The 22195-nt window shown below is 39.6% G+C and overlaps 1 protein-coding gene across 1 annotated transcript; it reads left to right on the top strand.

Annotated features, from left to right (window-relative positions):
* The first annotated feature begins 33 nt into the window (after nucleotides 1-33).
* dzank1 (double zinc ribbon and ankyrin repeat domains 1) lies at nucleotides 34-20665 on the top strand. Its single transcript, XM_036565060.1, has 21 exons — nucleotides 34-635; nucleotides 941-1165; nucleotides 2001-2151; nucleotides 4029-4167; nucleotides 4929-4980; nucleotides 5838-5938; nucleotides 6886-6968; nucleotides 8704-8821; nucleotides 9187-9300; nucleotides 10149-10241; nucleotides 10362-10484; nucleotides 11080-11224; nucleotides 11464-11670; nucleotides 12928-13031; nucleotides 14827-14910; nucleotides 16981-17083; nucleotides 17486-17571; nucleotides 18083-18166; nucleotides 18356-18483; nucleotides 18734-18808; nucleotides 20340-20665. Exons 2-21 carry the CDS (start codon nucleotides 1057-1059, stop codon nucleotides 20509-20511), a joined length of 2271 nt encoding a protein of 756 aa, XP_036420953.1. The 5' UTR covers nucleotides 34-635; nucleotides 941-1056; the 3' UTR covers nucleotides 20512-20665.
* The last annotated feature ends 1530 nt before the right edge of the window (nucleotides 20666-22195 follow it).

The raw sequence follows: 22195 nt of genomic DNA on the forward strand, positions 1-22195 counted from the left end.
CTTTATGGTAGCATGACCCGGTACGTACTAAATTAGCCAAAATGGGCCAAGCCAGGCCTAGTTGCTATAGCAACGCGTGGCGGCGCCTTTTTTATTTATTTTATTTTATTTTATTTTATTTTATTTTATTTTATTTTTGGTGTGTAATACAGCGTCCAAATGTGGTAACTTTACCTGCTTTTTAAAAAATATGTTTTTTCCCCCATGCATAGTTCTTGTATAGCGATTAATTATATCATTGTAAATGAAAAAAAAAGTGCTTTAAATTTTATTTTAAAAATCATATACAGAATTGATTCAATCTAGTAACATACAAATTTCTATCGAACATATTTAAATTAAAAGACAATACATACATCCCAATGATATTTTAACTTTTTATTGTAATTTATTTTAGATAAATAAAACACAATAAAAATGTTTTTTTAAGAAAATGATCAATTATTATTGTGATAATTATGAATAATTTAAACTAGCCTCGTTCTGTTTTTACAAAACGTATGAGCTAAGACCGTTTGCCATTGGCTCAGACGGTTGCTAAGGGCTACGTGGTTGGCCAATAGCAGCGTGCTTTGCTCTGCGGTCGAGTTTATCATTGCGGCGTCGCTGGATACGCTGTAGCGCAACATGTAGAGGTAAACATGCATCTAAAACGGAGACTAACGCTAAATACTTGCTGATCTAATCAGGTTTATCGTGCAGACTGTCCGTTGTGTATCGTTCTCCAGTGTGCAGCAGCCTTAAAACCGTTTCTATGCGTTTAAACCCAGATGGCTGCTCTCTGTGCCTCGTACGTCTGCCTGTAACATCTGCTTTAGGCTTGGTTCAGCTGCGTCTGATCTGTGGGGTTCATTAATGTTCTTATCCCTTCTGATATCCTGCTCTGGGGTCGAGGCATTCAGATGACCGGCTACTTAATTTTTTCACTCTCTTTTCCCAGCTTTTATGACCAAGTGGCCAATTTCATTTGACTGTTGCACTAATCACCAGTGGTCACAAAAGAAAGGACTGTATTTGGAGCCCAGGTCCAGATTTGGATACCTCTGACCTCTGACGATGACCGCAGGCTCCATTGTGGCCCCATTCATCATTCCCATTCGTGTGCCTCCTCCTGGTAAAGCCAAGCATGAGATAGACACCAACACGCCTGTTGAGATCAAATCAGGTGGGTGTAGGTTCACTGTTGTTTTCAGTTCAAATGTGCAAAATGTGCTAGTTCTACATTTACAGACTGTAGTCCATCTGTTTCTCTGCATATTTTGTTAGCCCCCTTTTACCCTGTTCTTCAGTGGTCAGGACCCCCATGGACCCTCACAGAGCAGTTACTATTTGGGTGGTGGATCATTCTCAGCACTGCAGTGACACTGACGTGGTGGTGGCGTGTTAGTGTGTGTTGGGCTGGTATAAGCAGATCAGACACAGCAGTGCTACTAGTGTTTTCAAACATTGTCCACTCACTGTCCACTCTATTAGACACTCCTACCTTGTCAGTCCAACTTGTAGATGTAAAGTCAGAGACGATAGCTCATCTGCTGCTGCACAGTTTGTGTTGGTCATCCTCATCCTCATCAGTGGTCACAGGACGCTGCCCACAGGACACTGTTGGCTAGATATTTATGGTTGGTGGACTATTCTCAGTCCAGCAGTGACACTGAGGTGTTTAAAAACTCCAGCAGCACTGCTGTGTCTGATCCACTCAAACCAGCACAACACCCACTAACATGCACCACCCAAATAATACTTGCTCTGTGGTGGTCTCATGGGGGTCCTGACCACTAATCTGTAAAGCAGCTGGTCAGGGTGTTCTCCACTGTGGAAACAAAGGCGGTGTTGAGCCTTTTTGATGAGGCGTGACATGTTGAGTGACCAGGTGAGATCCATGGTCACTCAACATGTCCTGATGGTGTTGCAGTTGTTGATGCAGTCATAGGTGTACAGGGTGGAGCTTTCTGGACTGCTCCATTGTTGTGTGTCTTAACAAAGGACTCGTCTCATTTCAGACACCCCTGATGTGACTATCTTCTACACGCTGGATGGCAGTAAGCCAGAGGTGCTGAGAAGGCCAGGGTTTGGGAACGACACCCTGACCTACAGCAAGCCCATTCGATTACCCAGTGGCAAAGTGTCAGTGAGAGCGGTGGCGGTCACCAGGTACTTCAGCAAACAGCACAATATTAAAGGGGAATTCCACCAGTTTTTCAAAATGTCTGCATGATTACATTTTTAAGATGGAAACAAAGTAACTCAGAGAGGTTTGATGTGAAATGTACCATTGTAGATAAACTTACCAAGCCAGAATTGTTCACAGTGATGGTGATAGGAACCAGATGACCAATTGTTTAAAGCCTCTAAAAGCTATCCCATAGAAAATTATTACATGAAATGGTTATGAATGCACTGCCTGATGTCTGAGACATTGTTTTGCAATAGTGTTACAATAAGCCTTTTGGCTTAAAACATCTATTTTTTTGAAATACATTCATGGCAGACAGGAAGATGCAGGCATGTTCTAAGGCAATAGTTCCATAAGACACGTGTAGGTTCACTGGTGATTTTGGGTAGGAAATAAAATGGCTTTATTTGTGCTTGTAGACATGACGACCCCCTGGTTTCTGTCACCACCACTGTAAAGAAATCAGAATCTGTAACTTTCTCTACAATTAACCATTTCACATTAAACCACTCTTAATGACTTAAGTCTCAACAACCGTTCATAAGTTTTGAAAAATTGGTGGAATTCCCCTTTAAGCCCCCTTCCATCCGGCAAATCCAAGATGAAGCCATAAATGAGCCCATATTCTATATTTTTCTTATTTCTTATCTTTTTTCCAATGTGAGTCCACTTCTTACATTCGTGTAGGTTTATGTACCAAAAATATTCAAAATTCATTTTTACATGTCAATTTTTACAACCTCTCCTTTAGTAGTGAGCGGAATTTGGCTTCTTATTCGAAATTCCGGTTCCGCCTTAAATGGCGCAGCAGTTACATACAGGCAGTACAATTTCCAGAATGTAACTGCTGCTTGGTTTAAGGTGGAATGGAAAATTCAAACAAAAAGGTGCAGAATAAGACGCACCTTGTAGAAATTCAGATTTAGCCAGGCCTGTGGAGTCTAATGTTAGAAAGCAATACTGATGAGTTTATATGTACACTGTATATGTTTTGTTTTTACTACTTTACACAATAATATTTCAGTTTTTAGTTTTGTGGTTAAAAATGGTTCTTATTAAAAAGTGAAGGGACATCCCAGCTTTATAAGCCACTAACTGATCTACAAAAATAGGTCTACTTAAGCATCTAAAATGGTTTCATTTGATAAAATATGCAGATTATGATTTATGCCAAAACTGTGAGTAATTTTAATGATACCACGCTATAATTTTTTGGCCATACAACTCACTACAACTGTCCTTATTTCTGTAGAATTAAACAGGCAGGTTTTATTACTGGTTCTGTCAGTGTGCCTGTAAGATGAATATATGTAAATATTCTTCTGTTCTGATTGGCTGCCCTCAGTGCCTCATTAAAAAACAGTCCAGGCTGAAGTATACAGAATAAACTGTAAAGTTCAGACTGAAATCCTGTGGCTTGTTGGAAAAAACAGACTTCCGGTTGTATAGAGTTTTAGGCTACAGTGATCACCTCAGTGTGAACTTACACAGTACATTTAGCTATACAGCTATACAGTAACGGTGCTTATTCATTTTTACCAATGGCCAATAAATAATGAATAATTACCAATGAAAATTGACACCAAATCTTGATTTTTTTACTCACTTATATGAAATAAATGATCATTTCTGCTGTTTGGAATGACAAGAATCTGAGTGTAATAGAGTGGTGTGCACTTCTTACAAGTGGAATTGACTAGTGAAACTGAGAGGGGGCTTTATTTTATGAATGGGAACTGGGTATATGGATTTGCTCTGAAATGAATTGATTTGTTCTGAAATTCAGTGATTTGTAAGTGTTTTATTTGTTGTTTGAGCATCAGAATAAAAGACAGATGCCTCTCTCCCGTTACAGCGATGGCCGTCAGAGTGCGGTGGTCACTAAAGTCTTCCTCGTGGAGCATGTTCCCTCTGAGCTGCAAGAAGATTCAGAGGAAAACCAGGACGAGGTGGATTACTCCCTCAAGAACACGGAGCAAAGTGACTCCAAACGCGTATGTTTTCCATCCTTTTATCGCTTATTTTACAGCAATAGAAAACAATTCACAAGATCAAATATAAACAATGATTTACTTCTTTAATCTGGGTCAAAATGGATAAATTACAATAAGAAATCTAACATGACTGCACTGCATCTGATTCATGAAGCTTTATGTACAACATGGAAACGAGCAGAGCGCAAATGATGGACCAAATCCAGTGTGTGAAATCAAGCACCATCCTACCAGTACCTCATTTACATATAATTTACATGTAGCCCACCCTAATTTGTGCAGATGTTTTGGTAGGTAGCCAATATAAAGACAGCGTTTAATGGCTCGCATGCCAGTGGCTGCACTTGTAGGCGTTTGAGTGCACTGCTCCCCCTACTGACAGAACTTTATGGTGTTAAAATTATCACCACTGCAAAGAATAAAATATGAAACGTCTTCCTCTTTTTAGTGATTGTGTAGTGTGATTATTTTCTTAAAATAACATTTAAATGCTGTATTACTGCAGTGTACAGTCCACAAAATAAACAATACAAAAGCTAGTACATCTCATACGCTGCAATAATACAACCATTAAATATTATTTTAAGAAAATAATCAGTGTAGTATGTCTTTAAATGGAAAATGGAATGGTTGTTTATATCAATGCGCATGTTAAAATAAGTTCATCCATTTTTGTACTGTGTTAATATTAGCCTGATGCTGATACCCATCACTACCAATATTCCAGTATGTTTACCTTGCCTTGCATTTCATGTCCACAGGATAGCAGTGCCTTTCTGAGTGGTGCTGGAGATGCGTCTGGGAAACATTTAGGTACAGGTGGTCCTGAAATATTTAGTTACAGTTTGGTAAATGTGGTAAGAGCACTGTTACTGTAGTGATAATTTACTTGAATACCAGTTAAATGAATTTTTAAAGAAATGGCTCAAGTAATAGTACTCAGTAGCAGCAGTGCTAACCAATCAGCACTCAGCAGAAACAATGCTAATCAATCAGCACTCAGTAGCAGCAGTGCTAACCAATCAGCACTCAGTAGAAACAATGCTAATCAATCAGCACTCAGTAGCAGTAATGCCAACCAATCAGCACTCAGTAGTAGCAATGTTAACCAGTTAGCACTCATTAGCAGTAATGCTAAGCAGTCAGTACTCAGTAGCAGCAATGCTAAGCAGTCAGCACTCAGTAGCAGCAATGCTAAGCAGTCAGCACTCAGTAGCAGCAACGCTAGCGTCCTACAACCCAAAACTTGATTGCTGTAGAAAAACAAAAATACACTAGTAAGTTTTCTTTGATTTTTTTAGTGGAATACATTCTTCTACTTTCCAAAATTAAAGGTAGTTCGTACATAAATGGTTAGAAACATGTTTATTTTTAAATTTTACTACAAATTAAACTTAAAACAGTAATAGAAAAAAGTAACTATTTAGAGTATTAGCCAGTCAGCTAAGCTAACAGTTTCCTCAGACTGAGAGTTACGGTTATTGGAAATAAAAATAACTATGTTGAAATAGAAATGAACTCAAGTAAACTCAAGTAAAAGTAAATAAAAACTGCTATAATTTAATTGTGACTGTAACGTAACTGAACTATGTGTACAGTGAAAAATGTAACGTCACTCAACCTCAGCAAGTTTTGACTCACATCTCTAATGATTGTGTTTGGTTTGTTAGATATCCCCCACACTGGACCCCGACGTGCTCGAAAAGGCCCTCGCTTTCTGGCCCAGCGCTTACACACCGCACCTGCAGCCTTGCCTTCGAAACACACACAGGTGAGGATCCACACTGATATTTACTTTTATGATATTTGGCTCATATCCAGAGCGAGTCACAGTCTAATATTACAGAGGCTTAAAAAGCCATTTATCTTCACAGTAAGTGCTGAGAAATACTAATACTAGGAAAAATAAAAATGATATTTACACAGTAGTGATTTAATGTATGTCAATGTGTTTGTTTTACCATTTCCAAACAGTTCCTCAAGGAAACTGGGTATTGTAATCATCATCCAATACCTGGTGTCTAACCAACACTTTATTAAATTAAATCAGGAGTGCTGATTAAATCCATGCGATGGCTGGGGGGCGTTCTTCTAACCAGCTAAGATATCAACTACTGTTTTGATAAAAAAAGAAATTCTTGTTTGTTTTTTTTACTGTATTAAAGAGCCCATAACAGAGAAAACTGAAGTTTCCTCCCTTACTTGAAACAAGAGTTTGATGTGGGATGTAAACATTGTTAAGGTTTTAAAACATACTGTTTACTCTGCAGTCCAAAAACAGCCTGTTTTAACAACAACAACAAACTATACATTTACTTTATATCCACCTACAGCAGTTTAGCTCCGCCCACTTACAGTGTTTCAGCCTAGACTGCTTTATGAATGGTAGATAGATAGATAGATAGATAGATAGATAGATAGATAGATAGATAGATAGATAGATAGATAGAGAGACACTTTATTGATCCCGAAGGAAATTTAGCAAATTGAGGCAGACAATAGGGCAGCCAATCACAATAGAGGTCATATACATATATCGGTCTTAAAGACATAGTCTGTTTAACTCTGAAGGATATAAAGAGGCTCATACAGAAAAGAATTGGCACTATTTCTGGTAATAAGTGGATAAAAATGTAGAATATGGCCCTTTTATCTTAATAGAACTCAGATTTTTGTACAGTATTTGTACAATGCTTATTGAGTGGTGTCCCTTTTCAGAGTGCATCCACTGTGGAGAGCGTGTTCAAAACCCTGACCAGCACACAGATGTCTCGCATCCAGAGAGAAACAGATTTCCTAAGGTGAGAAAGGTGTAATCTGAAAAGGGAAATTCATCATTTTTTTCAAACGTTCTGCATAACCCAACCACTGAGATGTAAACAAAGTCATTCAGAGTGGTTTGATGTGAAAAGCTCTGTTCTAGAGAAACACACAGAGTCAGAATTGTTCACAGTGATAGGAACCCGACAGCTGAAGGGTTTCGTGCCTCCAAAAGCTCCCACACAAATGGATATTACACAACATGATTAGGAATATGCAGCATGATGCCTGAGAGATTGTGGACCCTCATCTGTGTGTGTTTCACGGGCGAGGCTGAAGGTGGCCTAAAATATATTTTTTTAATTCCATTCATGGCACAGAGGCACATGCAGGGCACTGTAATTCTGGGGAATTTTTTGGGTATTTACATGTGACAGTCACACATGCCATATGTTGTTATTTTCAGGAGACCATGGGCTACTCAGATATGCCATTGTTTGACATGTAAATGCTAACAGAACTTTAATATCTTTATGAATTTGGCTCATTTCTGATCAAAAATGTACCTAGCACCTGCAAAATTTTGTATTTTTTTTTATTATAGTGGAATTGTAGTTATCTTTTCAGAAATTGTTAGTCTGAAGTGTCTGTGAGCTGAAAATACAATAATTTTGCTGGTGATTCATTCTATTGATTATTATAAGTAAAAATAAACAATTAGCATAAGCCAGTGTTTTTTTACTGATTTTCTGTCCTCTTGGATTCATGCTGAGTGCTAAAACTCTGATACACAGCAAGACAGGCTTTATTTTTAATTACAAATTGAGTTGCATATTTAATATCAGATATTTTCAATACTCAAAATCAATGTAAACTGAAAGCCCTTTGTTTATAATATGAGGATAAAAGCAGAGATGTAATACAACAGTAGCGAGTGGGGTTTGGGTGATTTTGGAGCTGGACTGCTGGCTGATGGATGGTCACAGGTGGATGAAATCACTCTGGATGGTGAAGCAGAGTCTGATGAGTGATCTGATGTGTGAATCATGTCGCTGTTTAACCTTTTGTTGGAATATGAAGGCCAAGCAGCAGAGCAATAATATCAGGATTTTAGGTGATTTTCTGAGCCGAATTACTCACTGATGCTTGCTAGTTAGGGACGGGTCTGCTCAATGTCCTGATATGTGTATTATGTCTGTAGCTTAAACCGTTCTGAAGTTATGAAGGATAGAAGTGACCTACCGTTTTGGGGCTAAACATCTAAAACAACATTTTCAGATCTATTTTACCATAATTAACACTACATATAAAACTGGTGTAGAATTGCTGGTCATTTTGGATAGTAAATAAAAAGGCTATGTTTGTTTTGTAGACATTGTGACCCCTGGTTCCCATCACCACCACTGTAAAGAAACCATTTCACACCAAATCACCGATGTGCAAACCCCTGACCACTTACTACTATGATCCACTGCATCATGAAATCTTCAATCTCACCATAATTTGATGCGGTCATTTAAAAAGATAGCACTATAAATTCATTTTGGCTACAAAATGAGCAAATACTATACTGAATATTATAATAATCAGTTATAAACAACTCTGACATTCCAAAATGAATGCAGTTGAATCTCTACATTCAGATTGATGTATTTTTTTCTTTTTGCCATTTTATTAATGCAGTTTATGTTTTTAGTATAAATGCTTCTGTTCGAAACACGATGTGAAATAATCGGTGATGATTGTAATGGTGGATTTGAACATTTTGGGCTACAGGTGCTCTAAGTGTTTGAGTCATCGCCCCTCGGACCCCTTCGCCCGGTTCTGCCTGCACTGTGGCGCTCCGGTACCTCCAATCCCAGGACAAAGGCTGCCTCCTACTGAGGGTGGACAGGTAACTACAGCATCATGCCAAAATGTGCCAATAATTATCATGATTCATTTTCACATGAATAAACCCCTTTATAAAACCGCCTAGAATCAAGGGCTGTTTATGTTTATGTATTATGTATTGTGCCTCCTTCAAAAAGCATTCAGGATGCAGGAACAACACTCCCTATCACTTCAACATGGGAGGCTTACAGCTAACTGCTGTAGGCTGAATGGATAGTCATGTGTAAATTTATTCATACTTGTGACATCACAACCATACCCAATTCAAAACAGGCTACTTCTTCAACGTAGGTTCCAAATATGGACAATGTCATGATGTGGGTCATTTAATGGTTACTAATGCTTTGTGTATGTGTGTCATGTCAGATGGTCCTGTGTGTGCAGTGCAAAAGCAGGGTCCCAGCAAACACGTCCTCATGTGTGGTGTGTGAAGCACCACTGGCTCCACAGCTTCAACCACAGGCCAGCCTGAGGCTGAAGGTATTCATGACTGTACACATAGAATAAACAATCTAAATACTGCATATCTGATCACTCACAAACAGCTCTACATAGAGCTGCACCAGAGTTTGTATATACCACTGATTTATGACTTACATTCATACGTACATTCACCTTCCAGTTTGTTAGAGTAAACTTGATGGTGAGCAGTTTGTGAGCAATCATACACTATATGGCCAAAAGTATGTGGACACATGACCTGTATGAGGTTTTTGGACTTCCCATTCAAAAACAATGGGCATTCATATGGAGTTGCCCCCTCTTTGCGGCTATAACAGCCTCCATTCTTCTCAGAAGGCTTTCCAGAAGATTTTGGAGTGTGTCTGTGGGAATCTGTGCCCATTCAAAAGAAAGAGCATTTGTGTGGTCAGGCACTGATGTTGGACGAGGAGGCCTGGCTCACACTCGACGTTCCAGTTCATCCCAAAAAATGTTCAGTGTGGTTGAGGTCAGGACTCTGTGTAGGGCACTGGAGATCCTCCACACCAAACTGGTCAACACTTGGCATTGTGCATTTTGATCTTAGGCTTGTGTGATGCTGCTCAGCCATGGAAACCCATTTCATAAAGCTCCTGATGCACAATTCTTTGTGGCTAAGCTGTTGTTGTTCCTAGATGCTTCCATTTCACAACGATAGAAATGTTTACATTCACTAAGCTATGGAGACTGTGCTTGATTTTATACACTGGTTAACAATGGGTATGACTGAAACACCTGAACTCAATAATTAGGAGGGGTGTCCACATACTTTTGGCCATACAGTACATTTAAAAAAAAATACAAAAGACTTTTCTTTATATACTTCAAACGATCGTCTTCTCCTTTAGGACAAAGTGGTCTGTCACTCATGTGGAACAGGAAATCCCGCCCACATCACCTACTGTGTGACTTGTGAGACCAAACTACCTCAGGCTGACAGCGTAAGAGCATGGCCAATCATACAGCTGCTGCAACCAATCAGAATGTGCATGTATAACATATCTGCAACATCTACAGATTTTCATTTGTGACTGTGTTTATTCCTCCGTGTTGTTTTGTAGCCTGTTTTGAGCGGTCAGCGTGCTCCTCCTCTGCCCTGCTCGGAGGGAAAGATGGTGTCCTGCTCTAAATGTAATAGAGTAAATCACTCCGATGCTCGATTTTGTGACTGGTGTGGAGCCAAGGTGAGAGAACTCCTCATACGCAACTGCAATACACAAGGCTCTGAGGTCCAGATCACCAGTAAAATCAAATAAGATTTGAGTTCTACAACTTACACTACTATTTAAAAGTTTGAAGTAATTTGTCTTATTTTTTCAGTTTACATACATTAATAAAAAGCGTAGATTTAAATATTACAAACTAAACACTAAAAGTTTTTTTTAATTCAATATTTCACGTATATTTAGGGACAAAATATCATCCAGTTTGTGTGGTCTACCACTTTGTGGCTGAGCTGTTAATTTCCCTAGATACCTCAATAATTGCAACAATAGCACTTACAGTTGACTGGGGCAGATCTAGCAGGGGAGAAATTTCATATACTGACTCCATGTGTTATTTAAAAGTTTGAACTTGTCATATTACTAGTTTTTGTTAGCTTATGTACAGAAATAGAGTGTAGATTCTAATATTTGCAACCAACACCAAAAGCTATTATATTTTATTTAATATCTCATGTATTCATAGGGATAAAATACCTTCCACATAAGATAATAGGACATAAAACAAAAGACATAATATTAACTATAACTCTGTATGTGTGTCTGTCCATCCCAGCCTGGTCATGCGGTCAGTTCTCTGACCTGTTCTCAATGTGGAGCGAGCAGCCACCCTTACTCTAACTACTGCGGAACCTGTGGTGTGTTTCTGGAGGGTCCCCCCCGATTGTCCACCCGCACCAACCAGTTGGGTCCACAAGAGGGTGCACTAGAGTCTGAACAGGTTCGCTTATTGATGACTTGAAGTCTCAGTTGATTTCCGAGGTTTTACGTAACGTCATAACAATCATATTTTACTTAACATAGAAGTCCAGAGAAATTCCACTTATATTAGATCAAAATATCAAGTCGTCTCTTAAGTCGTTTTGTCTCTCCCTCTCTCTCTCTCTCTCTCTCTCTCTCTTTCTATAGGCTTCATCACTAAGCGCTACCTGGCAGCCAGTATCTGCCAGTGCCCCCTCCTCTGGAGTGGATGTGTCACCAGTGAGTCCAGCCATGCGTGTGGATGCGCAAACGCAGACCACAGGCCTCTTCTACCCCTCCAGCACAGAGCTGCAGAGGCGGGGCCAGCAGAGGGAGGCGGAGCTAAGCAGGCAGGAGAAGATGAGTGATAGGAAGCCTCTCCTCACAGCCATTAGTCCAGGACGAGGTAGAGCAACACAGTAACATACAAGCCCATTAATACTCAGAATACATATACTATATAGCAGAACACTGTACAACAGCAGAGTATCAGTAATGCAGACTAAATATTCTGGTTCTCGGAGAAGATATTATAAAGTCAAAGGACTTTATAATGGGCCTCGTTTCAGTGAACATTTTGGCAAAAATCAATCAGCCATTACACGTTCGGTGTCCAAAGTTCTTTTAGTTTTGCGCCGGAGCTACGAAGGTAATGTAGCTAATAAGTAATAGGGCTTATGCCCACCAATTAGCGTTGTGCAAAACATGACATGTTTGCTTTAAACTGTGTCAAACTGTTAGATGATCTCAAATAGACTTGCTTAAATGGTTTCTGACACTGTGTGACATACAATTGTAAAAGAAATGGACAGAAATATGTTGCATAACTAAAAGCAATAGTAGCAGCCAACTTGAAGCTTGAAAGTACTTAAAGTCTTATTTTTATGGATCAGGATCAGTTTGCAAGATGCTAATTGATGGGGTATACATTTTTGTTACTTGTTACCTGGACTAGTGGCTCCTCAGAGTAAATTTTAGACATGAAATATGTTTTGTCTGATGTGCTTCAATTTAAAAAAAAATGATTTTGATTTCTAGTATTTTAGTGAATAAGTGTAAGTAAAGATAAATATTCAACACAATGGTGCTTTACACCACTCCAGCCGACGCTTGGCATTGCTGTGCAGCTGCTTGGCCATGGAAACCCATTTTAAGAAGCTTCCAATGCACAGTTGTTATGCTGATGTTGCTTTCGGAGGCAGTTTGAAGCTCTGTAGCGAGTGATGCAACAGAGGATAGGCGTTTTTACATGCTTCGTGCTTCAGCACTCAGTGGCCCTGCTTTGTGAGTTTGCATGATCCTAAACACTTCTTGCTTCTAGACACTTCCATTTTACAATAATAGCACTTACAGTTGTCCAGGGCAGATCTAGCAGGACAGAAGTTTTGCAAACTGACTTGAGGCGAAGGTGGCATCCTATGACAGTGCCACGTTAAAAGTCACTGAGCTCTTCGGTATCACCCATTCTACTGTCAACATTGGTCTGTGGAGATTGCATGTATACACCTGTGAGCAATGGGTGTGGCTCGAACACCCGAACTCAATAATAAGTAGGGATGTCCACATACTTTTGGCCATATAGTGTGGATATTTAAGGGCAAATTGAAGTGTGAATATATATATATATATATGTATATATATTTATAATTTTTTGTGATTGCAGGCTTCTGGAGGAAGCAGCTGGATCATATCTGTGCTCACCTGCGCAGCTACACGCAGAACAACAGTGAGTTCAGAGCCCTGATAGGAGAGCCCAGGATGGGAAGGGTGAGACAACTTTATTTCTAACACTAAACCATGGCTATTTCTGCCGCTTAATCCGCTCTTCTTTAATAATTCCTCTTCTTCTTTCTTAATTCTGTTTACTTGACTTGTAAAGAACGCGATCTAACAAAGCTGAACGCAGTGGAACAAAGCCGAAAATCGTAGATTTTTATTTCGTATGTGTCACAAACTACCTTTTTGAACAAGAAAACACATGAACAGGAATATAAGTCACACGTCAGTGGAGTTTTATTGTTACTCTAATAAACGAAAATAATAATAAGCATGAACTGACGCTGTATCCAACAACAACGGAGTCATTTGCGCATCTTTTATACAGCTAACTTGGTAGCACACAGAAAGCCTGTCAGGATCACAGCTCCTCTGATGGCAGATTGAAATGAGTTAAAGGGGGCGCCAGATTCTCAGAAGTTCATTTTGTTAGTTAAAGGGGAATTTCTGCTGTTTTATATGTTTCTATGTATAATAATAGAGAAGTGGAGCCAAAGTGAGGTTTGTTTTTAGACTGGGTGGTACATGATGCAGATCAGCCCACCCAAAACACTCTCTCTCTCTCTCTCTCTCTCTCTCTCACACACACACACACACATGCACAGTATTGCCTTTGTGCTAAATAACTTTTTCTAAAATGTTTGCTTTTTTGATGAAAAGGTTTCCATAACATATTGCTTAGTATCTTATAATTGACATGCTAACTAATAATAATATCTCATAATTACCACTTAGTATCTCATAATAATGATACTATGTCATAACTATGATGTCACAATAATGGGACTATATATCTCATAATTGTGATAGTTAATAATAATAGCTTACTGTGTCATAATACTGTCTTGCTGTCTCTTAGTAATGAGATCCTATCTCATAATTATGACTTAGTTTCTCATAATTATGATTTAGTATCTCAAAATCATAACTTATCTCAGAAATCTGATTTACTACCTCATAGTTATGACCTAATATCTCATAATTATGATTTTTTTATGTTATAAAAATGGGAACCATTTTTTTGCAGTTCTTGCTGCTGCTGTCCATCTTCACTGACCTTTGCCTCTATTGGTGCTTGGATGCCAAGCAATTTTAGAGAAAAAGTTCAATCAGGACAAAATTACAGATATAGATTTTCTGTATATCTGGGACGATTTCCATTTGCACCAGAGGGGGGCGACAAAGCCTCACAGCCTTTTCGCAACAAATTTTGCTGCCTAATATAAAACATTTATGCTTTGAAAATGTACCCATTAACACAGATGCTCACTAACACACTATTAATGAAAGAGTTTGATGTCATATGTAAGGACTGTTAAAGTTTCAAAACATACTATTCACCCCCCAGTCTATGCAGTGTGTAGGTGGAAAGTTGCAAAAACAGTCCATTTTGAATTGATTCATTTTTATGTCATTTAATCATATCCGCCTATTTATCCTACAGTAGTTCAGCCCTGCTCATTCACGCTGAAGTTATAAGGAGTGTTTCAGCACAGACGTTTTAAATGAGGCACAAAGCAGTGTAGCCAATCAGAATGGAGCTCATTTACATACATCTTTCTTAAAGGCACTTAAGAGTCAAGTCAAAGTTTATTTATATAGCATTTTTTTACAACAGGTGTTGTCACAAAGCAGCTTTACAGAAAAAAGGAGGTAAAGAGAGGTTGGGAAATGTAAAAATGACTTATGATTCTTTTTGGTATATAAAGTGACACAAACATCAAAAGGGGAAAAAAAGACTTTCTGTGTATCCAATACGGCTCATGTTGAGTTTTCTGTTCTCCAGCTGATTTCTGCTGTCATTGAGGAGGACAGTTATGAAGTCAGCCTGCGTGTTAACTTCATTTCAGCTGCTCCACAGAGATCCAAGGTAAGGAACCACAGTCATTTAGAGCCTAAGCAAAAGTTTTAGTCAAGGTTGCCAGATTGAGCATTATTGTATCTAAAAGAACAGAAAAAAGTAAAAACTCACCAATTCGCATGAAAACTAAAATGTCCGAAAAGCATTTCAACTATACTATTAAGTAATACATGTAAACCAGCATTGTGTCAGTAATAAAGCGCTAAGTATGGCTGAATGTTCTGCATGTAAAATTTGCAGATGTCGTCATTAGATGGCGCTCTCTTGTGTGTTCACCGTCACCAGAGAACTTGTAGAGAGGAGAATAACCACTCTGATGTTTTCTGGGTTTCTCAAATGCTAGAGGGCGCTCCTGAGCGAGTCCAAAATAAATGGGTTAATATGGAGCATTTGAGCAAAAATTTTGTTTTTAAATGCTTAAACATTTTAAATGTAAAAGAATACAATCATTTCCTGAACACTGAATAGCATAAAACATTTTAACACCGCTGTCATATTTTTAAGTGCTTTTAAACTCAAGCTATAGGAGTTTAAAACGGCACTCCATGACGTTTGTGAGCGCGAACAGCCAATGAGCTGCTCCGCTCACCAACCAATCAGCACTCACTAGCAGTAATGCCCGCCTTCTGCTGCCCAAAACCCATTTGCTGTAGAAAAAAGGAAACACACAGGAAAAGTTTTCTTTGTTTTTTAAGTGAAGTACAAACTTCTGCTTTCTAAAATTAAAGTGAAGTTCTGGGCGAGTGATTAGAAACTGTTTAAACTTTTCATTTTTAGCTGCTTAGCTCACTTGCAGGCTCCCTCTGGTGTTTTACAATCCTGTTTTTGATATAACGGGGGAAATAGGAAGAGGCCAGAACTGGCTCTGCTGTCACTAGCTAACATGTTGGCCACACTGCACTGAAACAATAGAATATGATATCTGTAATAAAGCTCAGTACTAATCACTTTGCTCAAAATTGCTACCAGTAAAAGAAAACAAGTAGAAGTTGATTTGCATAACACAAATGATCATGCTAAGTGGTCACCACCCTGAAAGCACAGACCAGCACGACTGGTCACTAGCAAAACCAGCATGTGTTGTGTTTTGAATGCTGGTATGCTGGTCAGCAGCAATGGAAGTTAATACTGTGGCGTCCCACTACTTTGCTCCTATAGAAGAGACGTTTATTGTAGTTGTGGATGTTAGTTTAACATGTGTTTTAGTGTTGTGTGTGCTTTATTGTGCTGGGCTGTGGGGTTAGTTAGTTTAACGTCTGCCATAGAGAGGAATCCTATGGCTAAAAGTGACCTTAAGTGCTCTCCCGCTGTGTTGATTAGGACCGGGCAGTGGTTTTCTCTCACTGCCTGTTTAATAAAAGAGCGCCTGCCCGCATGCACAATGCTCTTCTTTGCCAAGACGTGACAGATATGCTGATCACCAGCAAAACCAGTATATGTTGTGTTTTGGATGCTGGTGTGCTGGTCAACCAGCATGACCATACTGGGTGACTAGATAAAAAAAGCACCAGACCAGCCCCAGACCAGCACTAGACCAGCATTAAACCAGCATAAACCAGCTTAGACCAGCATGGAATGCATGATTCATTGGTTGTTAGCAATGTTAGCACATTAGCGTTGCTCAGGATTCCAAAGTGATTTGTTGTTCTGGAGACACTGCAAATACTATGAAAAGGCTAAAGCTGTACTTAACTAAAAGTACTTCACTGAAACACTGACTAAAGTGGGAATGAAAGTAGCCTTAAGTGAGTAAAAATGTATGTGGTTCAGCGATTCCTCAAGTACTGATCTAGAACTGCAGAACTTCTTAGTACATCCAGCAGCTATCAGCACAGGAACCGAAGTTTGTTAGCTGGTTATTAGCTACACTGAAGCTATTCTTCTGTTTGTTTTTTAGCCTAAAATAAAATGCTAAAGCTCCAAAGTGAGAGGCTCGAGTTACAGCAGAGCAGTAAGAATGAAAATAAGTAAATGCACTGATCAGAGAAGCACATGTCCATCAAACGTCTGCTAAACTGAGTAAGTATAACTACCCACCTGTGACTGTTATATGTAAAGTGTGCTGTTTTCTATGAGCAGACGTTTCCGGGAGGACATCTGAACGGATCTGTGTCTGAGATACACAACCTCAGCGCTGTTACAGAGGGCGGAAGCAACTTAACAACAGGCCTGACCAGTCTAGGTACACATCCACTCACCCGTACAGTATGAAGAAGTTTGATCAAATGACATTTCGTTGATATTCTATGTGAAAATAAGTGAACACGTCATCTGCAGAGAACACACTTTAATGCACAATTATACACAGATAATTTCACATAAAATGTGAATTATATATTTAATATTTTATGTTTTAGTTTTTCCAGTATGAAAAGTTATGCTCTAAACTTGGCAGAAAAAAATGCCAGATTTACGTTTGTTCCCTGAAGGGGGTGTGGTAACTTGTTTTCACTTAAAAAATATCCGAAACATCTAATTTGACTAGGGGTGTCCAAACTTTTGCATACGGCTGTATACATATATGTTCCACACTCAGACCTCATGTTGTTTTCCATATTTCTGACTGGTGTATGTCTGCGGTCAGTGAGTGAGAATGGGACAGCAACACCAGGGACAAGCACTAAGAACCAGAGAAAGAGCCGCGCTTCAGCCATAGGAGAGCAACCACCGGTCAGTATTCTTCACACAGATTTGTTTTGTTTTTATACAATGGAAGGACATGTGTTCTTACATATGTCCCATAACTGTTATACAGTAAGTACCTGTAAGAAATAATAATATATCCTATATTTGTTTATATATATATATATATATATATATCGCTGTTGTCGAAAGAAAACCTCGTATATATATACATACAGGGAGATTCACTCGAAAGAGGCCCCGAATATTCTGTTCATATACTGAGGAGCTTATTGCACGTTGTTTTGTTCAAATTGCTTCGTCCTAGCGAGAGTTATTACAGAATATTCGAGAGTTACCTGCATGTAATATTCTTTAGATGTATTAATCACAATACTGTACAGAGTCCATTCTTCATTTATTTCATTGAAAGTCAAAATGTCCAATAATGTCCAGTACAAGTTATTCATTTTTTCAGTTCTGAGGAGATTAGATTAAAGCAAAAGAAGTGAAAAATTTGAGTTTAGAATTGCTATTGTATGGTTGTTGTCTCCAATAGGAGTCCAAAAACAGCCTGCTGCTAAAGGAGGTGGGGCCAGAGGGGCGGGGCCGAATCTCAGTGGTGCAGCAGCTATTGGATGAGGTGAAACAACAATAATACTATTAATCATAATTATTAAAAACAATATTTTTATTTTTGAATATAAAATCTTGAATCAAATTTTATTAAGAGGCACAGATCAGGAATTTTACAGCCAATTGCAATTTTTGCCTGATTTTTATTATTAGGTCGTAGAGAATTACACACCTGTGTTTGTGTTTGTGTTTCCAGGGTGCCGACCCATCATGCCTAGGCAGCGATAGACGCCCTGCTCTGGTTTCCGCAGTGATTAACGGGCATCATGATGTCATTCCCATCCTGGTGCAGAAAGATGCGGACGTCGACCAGCAGTCTGGACCGTGAGTTTCAAACATTACACGGTCAGAAATGTTACGTTAACTATGCACATATAACTGTGTTCACACTGCAGACTTGAATCTGAATTTATTACCTAGATGTAACACAGATGTGAATTTCACAGATGTGAATAGTCACATTGAAATTCATGCAGTTTTTTTTATTTTCAAAGCAGTCATTTAAACGTGGCTGTTAACCTTCATTTACATTCAGGCAAATTATTAAAAAAAAGTATAAATGTGTTTGTTTCAGGTTGAATAACACAGCCCTGCATGAGGCTGCAGCTCTGGGGAACGAAGGCCTGCAAAGTGCTGAGATCCTGCTTGGGTGAGAGGCACTGAGACTACTTCACTACAATAAAGACACAGTTTGGCAGAAAAAAAACAAACACAGTTTTTTTCTTACTCCAGATGTAGTCGATCAGTCAAAACAGGTTCACAGTGGTTCCCAACTCTGGCCCTGGAGTACCAGCTGCCCTGTATATTTTAGTATTTTTATATTTATTTTTATACTCAGAACCATCAGCCAACTGTGTTTGCACACTGTGGAATTAGACCTCCGCATTTAACCCATCCGTGCAGTGAAACACTTACATGCACACTAGTGAACACACACTAGGGGGCAGTGAGCACACTTGCCCGGAGCGGTGGGCAGCCCTATCCACGGCGCCCGGGGAGCAGTTAGGTTAGGTGCCTTGCTCAAGGGCACTTCAGTGGGATCGAACCGGCCACAAGGCTGGTTCCCTAACCTTCAACCCACGACTGTCCCAGTGTTGATCCAACTGACCCATTTCACCTCCTCCAGCTAAACTCAGACTTGCCAACCTGCACGCATTTTGACCTCAAAGTATGCTGCTACAATTTGTCGCTCTAAACTACCAGCCTGCCTTCTGCCTGATGAACGCTGGGATAGGCTCCAGCACCCCCCCATGACCCAGAAGCAATTCACACAGCAGTAATTAGCAGTTTTCAGTACTTAGCTACATTAGCCTGACTAGACAAGCAGACTTCAGACACCAAACAAGTCTCAGCTGATTGACTTCATTTGGGGTATGAGAGGAAAAACGTAGCATAAGTTTGTAGTAAACTATCACTTTAACAGAAGCCCAATCCTGCACACTGTATTGTTCAGCTTTAATCAAATACTTCATGAGTTGGAGAATGAAGATCAGCAGCCAGTTGCACCAGCTGAACGCAAGTTCAGTCGTGGCCTAGTTTAAACGTAAACTGCCCTACGATCAAGTTTAAGCTAATCGAATTTAACCGGTTGCACCAAGTAACATAGTTTCAACGTAGCTTTAAGTTATAACTTAAAATTTACAAATACCCTACAGTCGGTTTAAGTTCTGCTGTAAAAAATCAGTTCAAATGGCTGGTCAGTTTGACCGATGGTGTTGGCAACCAGTTCTGCAGGATAGATTACACCCATTTTCTTTGACTGTAGCCGCAGATTTACACAACACAGACTGTGTCCCTAGTTTTAAACTAACTACTCTCAACCTAAGGTTTAGGATGGACTTCACACCCCAACTTGTGATCGAACTTGGGCAACTGGCTGCTGAGCAGGAAACATTAAACTGTCTTCACGGGGTTTACTTTGGTTTACTGAGTCAGATGAAGTTGTCATCGGCCCTCATTGCTCGCTAGCAGCCCAACACAAAGAGAGCCAGCAGTTACAGGGGAAAATATATTGTTATAATTATTAAAAATACCCAAGTTGCTCTCCGTTCCACTGGTAATGGAATGGCCATTAGGGAAACCGCAGAAAGATGCTGCATTAGAAGCTGCTGCCTTCACTGAATAACTTAAGCTTTGTGGTAAAGCTTGCTGAATGTTGCCGCCTCCTGATGTGCTTACAGGTGCAACGCGAGTTTGAGGAAGCTGAACGCTGAGGGTCAGACGCCGTACGACGTAGCAGAATTAACCGGCTGCAGCTCAATGATCTCCCTGCTGACAGCTCACAGGGGGCGGGGCCTAAACCAAACCCTCTCCAACTCCAGAAGCACCTCTGGACTCGACACGTTCTCATAGCGTGTTTGCACAGCCAAATGAAATGCTGACATCTGATTGGACTTATGGATTCAGGGATACTGTTAGCATATGTGAATTAGCTGAAAACACTGAGGCTCTACACCTCCCTGTGTTTACATTCACTGTCCATTTTATCAGCTCCACTGACCATATATGAGCACTTTGTAGATCTAATATTACAGACTGTAGTCCATCTGTTTCTCTGCATACTTTGTTAGCCCCTGTTCTTCAGGACCACCACAGAGCAGGTAGTATTTGGGTGGTGGATCATTCTCAGCACTGCAGTGACACTGACGTGGTGGTGGTGCGTTAGTGTGTGTTGTGCTGGTCTGAGAGGATCAGACACAGCAGTGCTGCTGGAGTTTTTCATCCTCTAATCCATCAGTGGTCACAGGACGCTGTTGGCTGGATATTTTTGGTTGGTGGACTATTCTCAGTCCAGCAGCGACACTAAGGTGTTGAAAAACTCCAGCAGCACTGCTGTGTCTGATCCACTCAGACCAGCGCAACACACACTAACACACCACGTCAGTGTTACTGCAGTGTTGAGAATGATCCACCACCCAAATAGTACCTGCTCTGTGGTGGTCCTGTGGGGGTCCTGACCATTGAAGAACAGGGGCTAATAAAGTATCAGAGAAACAGATGGACTACAGTCTGTAATTGTAGAACTACAAAGTGCACCTATATAGTAAGTGGAGCTGATAAATGGGACAATGAGTGTAGAGATAAAGTGTAATGAATGAAGTATTCAGTGTATATGAATAATCCAAAATAATCTGACTGATTGCTGTTTCAATTTGGAGATCAGATTACAACATTATAAAAGATGAGATTAATCAGATTATTACGTTTTGTACAGAGTCTAATTCTGAAATTAGATTTGCCTTTCAAGCCCATTTTCTTTTTGTCCATATTTAATCTGAATTGTAATTGTGTGATTCGCATGATTAGCAGTAAAGCATGCAAATGGCGTCAGATCTGATTCATTGCATTCACATGGCAAGGAAGAGATCAGATACCTGCTGGTTAGGTGGGGAAAAAAACAATACAACCTCAACCTGTCAGTGTAGCCTAACAGTATGGAGGAGATGAAGTTCAATTGGACTAATATGTAACACAGTTCTGATATACAGTAGATGCCAGAGTGCCTTCAACATATGCAATAAAACAGGAAATCAGCATCTTATTAAACTTTAAAAGGATCCATAGTCTACATTTTTCAACTTATGCATTTGTCATAATTCATTTTGCATGACCATTTTCCAACCTCTCTTTATCCCTCAGAGTTAAACAGGGTTGTGTTACTGATATAGAGTCTTAAACAGCCCTGTCGAGTGATGTTCTGTTGACTCTCGAAGCGAAAATAAGTTCACGAATCCCCTCAGAAGAAAACCTTTCCTGCATCCTCACCACAAAATTCAGCAACAGTGTGCAAAGGAACATCTAAACAAGCCTAATGCATTTTGGAAACAAGTGGACTGATGAAGTTAAACCAGACCTTTTTGGCTGCAATGAGCAAAGTTATGTTTAGAGAAAAAAAGGGTGCAGAAGTTCATGAACAGAACACCTCTCCAACTGTTAAGCACAGGGTTGTATTGATCATGCTTTGGGCTTGTATTGCAGTCAGTGGAATGGGGAACTTTTCACTTGTGAAGGGAAAGAATGGATTTAATTAAATACC

Source organism: Colossoma macropomum, unplaced genomic scaffold (assembly GCF_904425465.1).
Source record: "Colossoma macropomum unplaced genomic scaffold, Colossoma_macropomum, whole genome shotgun sequence".
In the NCBI taxonomy this organism is placed as follows: Eukaryota; Metazoa; Chordata; class Actinopteri; order Characiformes; family Serrasalmidae; genus Colossoma; species Colossoma macropomum.